This window comes from Diachasma alloeum, unplaced genomic scaffold, assembly GCF_001412515.2.
Source record: "Diachasma alloeum isolate Michigan unplaced genomic scaffold, Dall2.0 Dall_scaffold_00775, whole genome shotgun sequence".
In the NCBI taxonomy this organism is placed as follows: Eukaryota; Metazoa; Arthropoda; class Insecta; order Hymenoptera; family Braconidae; genus Diachasma; species Diachasma alloeum.
The window spans coordinates 19,824-25,524 of NW_021680905.1; the positions used below are offsets into that span (position 1 = coordinate 19,824).

General features: G+C 49.3%; 2 protein-coding genes across 2 annotated transcripts; both read left to right on the forward strand.

The window, feature by feature from the left end:
• The first annotated feature begins 443 nt into the window (after positions 1–443).
• LOC107044642 lies at positions 444–2,356 on the forward strand. The gene is made up of 3 exons (XM_015266590.1): positions 444–1,111; positions 1,306–1,797; positions 1,939–2,356. The coding sequence occupies exons 1-3, from the start codon at positions 444–446 to the stop codon at positions 2,354–2,356; spliced, it is 1,578 nt and encodes a 525-aa protein (XP_015122076.1).
• Positions 2,357–3,683: 1,327 nt separating this feature from the next.
• On the forward strand, positions 3,684–4,259 carry LOC107044643. The gene has a single exon (XM_015266592.1). The coding sequence runs from the start codon at positions 3,684–3,686 to the stop codon at positions 4,257–4,259; it is 576 nt and encodes a 191-aa protein (XP_015122078.1).
• Positions 4,260–5,701: the final 1,442 nt, after the last annotated feature.

Consider the following 5,701-nt stretch of genomic DNA (forward strand, 5'->3'; position numbering starts at 1 on the left):
GATCAGCGCGTTCGTTTTTGCTCTGTTAATTAGCCCCCTGGTTAATCTAACGTGCAGCGAGTGCGAGACATCGTATGATGCATTTTCGCGGAGTTTTTCTTCTTTTTTTTTTGTTCTTTTTCTTCCCTCAGTATTTGTGCAGGAGTTGTTCAGCGTCGCGGGAGGGGCAATAGGGCATCTTTTTGCACCTTCCAGAACTTTCGACGCGTCGGTTCGACTTTGAGCCGCTGACCTTGCCTAATCCCCGTAAGCGGGCGGTCAATCGTTTTGTTTACAACCGCGTGTACACCTGTTTTGACGAGAGTTTTTGTTTTTTTTTGTGTGTTTCTCGGCAACGCTGGCGCATTGCTGAACACCTATAGACGTTGTGTTGTGCCAGTGAGACAGAAAAAGACTCTTATTAGCCTTTTCTCTTCCGAGAAATTTAAATACCTGAGCTGAACATGTCCATCACAACAGCCGCTAGCATGGGTGGAGTGACGACGACCACGGCGGTGATCTCTCTGTGGTTCGGCCTGCTGGAAGCCCAGTTCCGGAACAAGGGAGTGCTGAGAGAGGTAGACAAGTTTTATCGCACGATCTCCCTTCTTGACACTAAATCGGCAGCCGAGGTTGAGGACCTAATCCTACGCCCACCTGCCGATGTTCCCTACCAGACCCTGAGAAATAAACTGATCAGCTGTTTTTCGAAATTTAGGGAGGCTGCGTATCTCCAATTGCTCGACAGAGAGAGCCTTGGAGATCGCAAACCGTCTCAACATTTTCGCCACCTGAAAAGCTTAGTGTCAGGTATCGACGAGGAGGTGTTGAAGGTGCAGATTCGTGGCATCGTTGCAGGGCAGACATCACAGGACATCGATTCCCTCACCGAGTTAGCCGATCGCATCCACGCGGTGTATCACCCGGCCTTGGTTTGCGTTGTCTCCAGCGCACCGAACCTGCAACAGGACATCGCTCAGTTCACGAAGCAGGTTGCAGCACTCACGGCCACCATCAGTTCCCTGCGAGAGCGGCAGTCGAGGCCACGCTCCAAGAGCAGACCCGGTCCCAGGGGTAGATCGGCAAGCAGCTCACGTTCTCGTAAAATGTCCACCAAATTCGATGACTGCTGGTATCACTGGAAATTCGGTGATAGGGCGAAGAACTTCCTACCCGGCTGTAAGTGCCACGGAAAAGCAAACGGGAGTCACTAGAGGCGGTAAGTGATTCTCAGTCTCATTCCTGCCGCCTTTTCATCAAGGTCAGGACAACCGGCGTCCAGTACCTAATCGATACAGGCTCGGATGTGTCGGCTGTTCCCTGCAGGCGGCCTCAGGCCCTCCGGACTTTCACTGGATTTCAGCTAGCTGCAGCGAACGGCATGCCGATTAGAACCTACGGATGTATCTCAATAGCTCCTGATCTTGGTCTCTGCAGGGATTTCACCTGGCAGTTTATGGAGGCAGACGTGACCAAGGCCATCATTGGGGCTGACTTCCCGGCGCATTTTCACCTGCTACCTGACCTGACGAACAAATGTCTCCTTGACGGAACCACCGGGCTCACGACTTCGACCGGAGTTTTGAATTGCAAGGTAATGTCGGTCAAGGTGCAATCAATCAGCGCAGACTCTCCATTCGCGGCAATTCTGAACGAGTTCCTGGCGATCACAAAACCCGGCGGTTTACAACGGAAGACGGCGCCGCACAGCACGGTCCACCACATCCGGACAACACCTGGACCGCCGATTTCCAGTCGCGTACGGCGGTTAGCGCCAGACGAACTGAAGATCACCGAAGCGGAGTTCCACAGCATGCTGTAGCTCGGTATCGCTAGGCGTGGACAAGGTCCCTGGTCATCACCTCTGCACTTGGCCCCGAAAAAGAACAGCGAGTGGAGACCCTGTAGCGATTATAGGGCGCTGAACGCTAGAACGATCCCCGACCGGTATCCTGTCAGATACCTGGAGGATTTCTCCACCAATCTACATGGGAAACACATCTTTCCCATGATCGACCTGGTGAAGGCGTTCAACCAGATACCTGTCAACCCAGATGATATCGAGAAGACGGTCATCATCACGCCGTTCGGCCTGTTCGAGTTCCCCTACATGACGTTCGGGCTCCGCAATGCCGCTCAAACCTTCCTGTGGTTCATCGACGAGGTCACATGGGATTTGCCTATCGTTTTTCCATACATAGACGACATCGTCGTGGCCTCAGTCGACGAGGAAGAGCATGGCGAGCACTTGAGGATTCTTTTCCAACGTCTCCAGGACTACGGGCTGATCATCAATGTGGCCAAGTCCTTCCTGGATCAAAAGGAAGTCGTCTTCTTGGGCCACACCGTCAGCAGTGCTGGAATCAAGCCTCCGTAGGACAGGGTCAGTGCAATCCTGGAGTTCCCTCAGCCACCCACGGTGAAAAAGCTTCGCGGTTTCCTGGGAATGCTGAATTTCTACAGGAAATTCATCAAAGGAGCCGCCGAGATGCTCGCACCGCTATATGAGGTCCTCCAGGGCCCGAAAATCAAAAGAGGACACCCAGTCGAGTGTACGCCAGCTCTCGAAGAAGCTTTCCAACCCGCCAAACAGGCTTTGGCACAAGCTACGCAGCTAGCTTACCTGGATCCACATACAGAATGGGCAATCTTCGCCGATGCATCCGACCACGCCGTGGGAGCCGTCCTTCAGCAACGTCAACAGGGTTCGTGGCAGCCGTTGGCCAGACGTCATTATCTTCACGGACCACAAGCCCCTGGTGCACGCTTTCGACCAGAAGCCAGAGCGGGCCTCACCCTGGCAGTTCAGGCGTCTGGATTACATCGGCCAGTTCACGTCCGACATCCGCCACGTCTCTGGGGCAGAAAACGTCGTCGCCGACGGTTTCTCCAGGATAGAAGAAGTCGCGGCCACCGTCAGCAATGAGGAATTGGCACGTCAACAACAAGAGGACCCGGAACTGCAGCAGCTCCTTCAGAACACCGACAACAACCTACAGCTAAAGAAAATCCGTTTTCCTGAGTTCAACACGACGCTGTACTGTGATGTTTCATCAGGTACAGTCAGGCCATACGTCCCAGCGCCTCTCCGGAGGCAGATTTTTCAGTCGCTGCACTCGCTGGCTCACCCGGAAGGAAAAGCATCCCGGAAACTCATCGCAAAGCACTACGTGTGACCATCCATCAACAAGGATGCCGGAGAATGGGCGAAATGCTGTATGGAGTGCCAGCGGAACAAGGTCACGCATGTGACAACTCATGTCGCCGAGTTTGAAGCACCATCTCAGCGCTTCGAGCACATTCACATCGACCTTGTTTCACTCCCTCTATCGCAGGGCTTTCGATCCTGTCTCACCATCATCGACAGGTTCACCTGGTACCCGGAGGCCGTTCCTCTGCCAGGAAACAACATGACCACAGTCATTCGTGCCCTGTTGTTTCACTGGATCGCGAGGTTCGGCGTTCCTCTGAGGATCACCACTGACCAAGGAGCTCAATTCCAGTCTGACGTCCTTAAGAAACTGGCTGAATCACTTGGTTCCAAACGAATCCTGACAACACCCTATCATCCAGCTGCAAACGGGCTGGTCGAGAGGCTACATCGCTAATTGAAATCGGCGCTGCTCTGCCGTGGGGACAGTTGGTACGACGCCTCACCAATTGTGTTATTGGGATTAAGAACAGCGTGGAAAGAGGACATTGGAATGACGCCTGCCGAGCTTACGTTTGGTGAATCAATCAGAGTGCCAGGAGAATTCTTCACCCCTCCGGACAGAAATACCGTTGCCCCGGAATTGGTAGAGAACCTTCGAGCTCACTTCAGGAAGCTGACGCCAACAACAATGTCCATCCATGGCATGCGAGCAACCTTCGTGTACAAGGATCTGGCCACCTGCTCACACGTCTTAGTGCGTAACGACCAAGTACGCCAATCATTTTCGTCGCCCTACGATGGGCCTTACCGCATCGTCAGCAAGCACACCAAGCATTTCGTGCTCCTGATGCCGCCGCCCAAGGTCGCACGCCGCTTCAACCGTCTGGTGGAGACATCAATCTCTATCGACCGTCTCAAACCGGTGTACTCTCTCCCGGACGACGTACCAGAGAGCAGTCAGCAGCAGCAACAACAGCAGCAACAGCAACAATCAAAACCGGCCGCAGTAAACGACTCTCCGCAACCGACCACGAGCACCGGGACGACCACTTCCACGAGAAACAAGAGGGCAAAGAAGGCAGTGCGCTTTGCTCGTAACAATCAGGTCCGCGAGTTCAGCGACTAAATTTTTCTTCTATTATTGCTCTAAGTAACTAACTTCAAACATCAATTCCAAATTCGAATTTCCAGTCCAAGTTTTTGATTTCGATTTGGAACCGATCTCAAAATTTTTTTTCACTAACCACTGAATTTCGCAAATCTCAAAAATTACCCCGATTTTCAATTCTGCCTTCAACCTTATTTTCAACATTAACTTACTTTTTTTCTCGCATACATAATTCAATGCTTTGTTTTGACTATGTAGTTCTTTTCTCCAAATTTGTACTGGCTTTGGCCACGCTGTGTTCTGTGTATTTTTTTTTCTTTTTGTTTTAGTTCCCCCATCACAACCGAAAAACTGCGTTTTTACTAAGCAGGGGAGACATGTAGCGTCTGCTACATACACACATACAACAATACCGTACTGAAGACTCCTCAATAATAATTACCGGAGATCGAGAGGCCAATGACACCTACAAATTTACCTCTGATTCCCTTTTTCCTCGAATTTTCGATCGTCTGTCATTTTCCTTCTTATTGCACTGTTGTCGTCGATCCGAAAATTCGAGGAAAAGAAATGTAAGAGGTAAATTGGATTAGTCTGGTTTTGGTAGCTACACAGAGAACAGCTGGTGACATATGAAATAGCCTTTCTGTTTACTTCAACGACCAAAACCGTTAACTCAACTTTTATTTGAATAAACCTAATTGTTAATTATTAATTGTAAGTGTTCGGTTCTTTATTTAGTTCCCTTCCCAACCGAACCACTTCATGTATAGACTGTTTAACTATTCTGTCTCTCGTGAAATTTCGTCGTTATTTCCTTCTATGGGTCTCCTCAAGTGGGCTCTCCCGCGTAAATTNGTAAATTGGATTAGTCTGGTTTTGGTAGCTACACAGAGAAGAGCTGGTGACATATTAAATAGCCTTTCTATTTACTTCAACGACCAAAACCGTTAACTCAACTTTTATTTGAACAAACCTAATTGTTAATTATTAATTGTAAGTATTCGGTTCTTTATTTAGTTCCCTTCCCAACCGAAACACTTCATGTATACACGTTTAACTATTCTGTCTCTCGTGAAATTTCGTCGTTATTTCCTTCTATGGGTCTCCTCAAGTGGGCTCTCCCGCGTAAATTGTTACATTATTTAGTCATATTGAAAATTAAATGAATAGTTTCGTGAATTTCATAAATTAATTGCCGCTCTACAAAATAAAAATCAATAACTTTTGAGTTTCGCCTGCCTCACATCCAAGGTCGAGTCGAGTGGAAGGCCAATATTTTGAGAAAATAAGACTGAATAACGAAAAATTGAATAAAGAAGAAGACCTTGGATGTCACTCATGATCAGTTTGACAGTCGGAATCTACCTTATAACCTTCCCGTGCTTTGCAAGACGAAGCAGGTAGTAAATGCATTTCATTGGGCGACCTTTGCAAGATAATAATACCCCCAGGAAGCA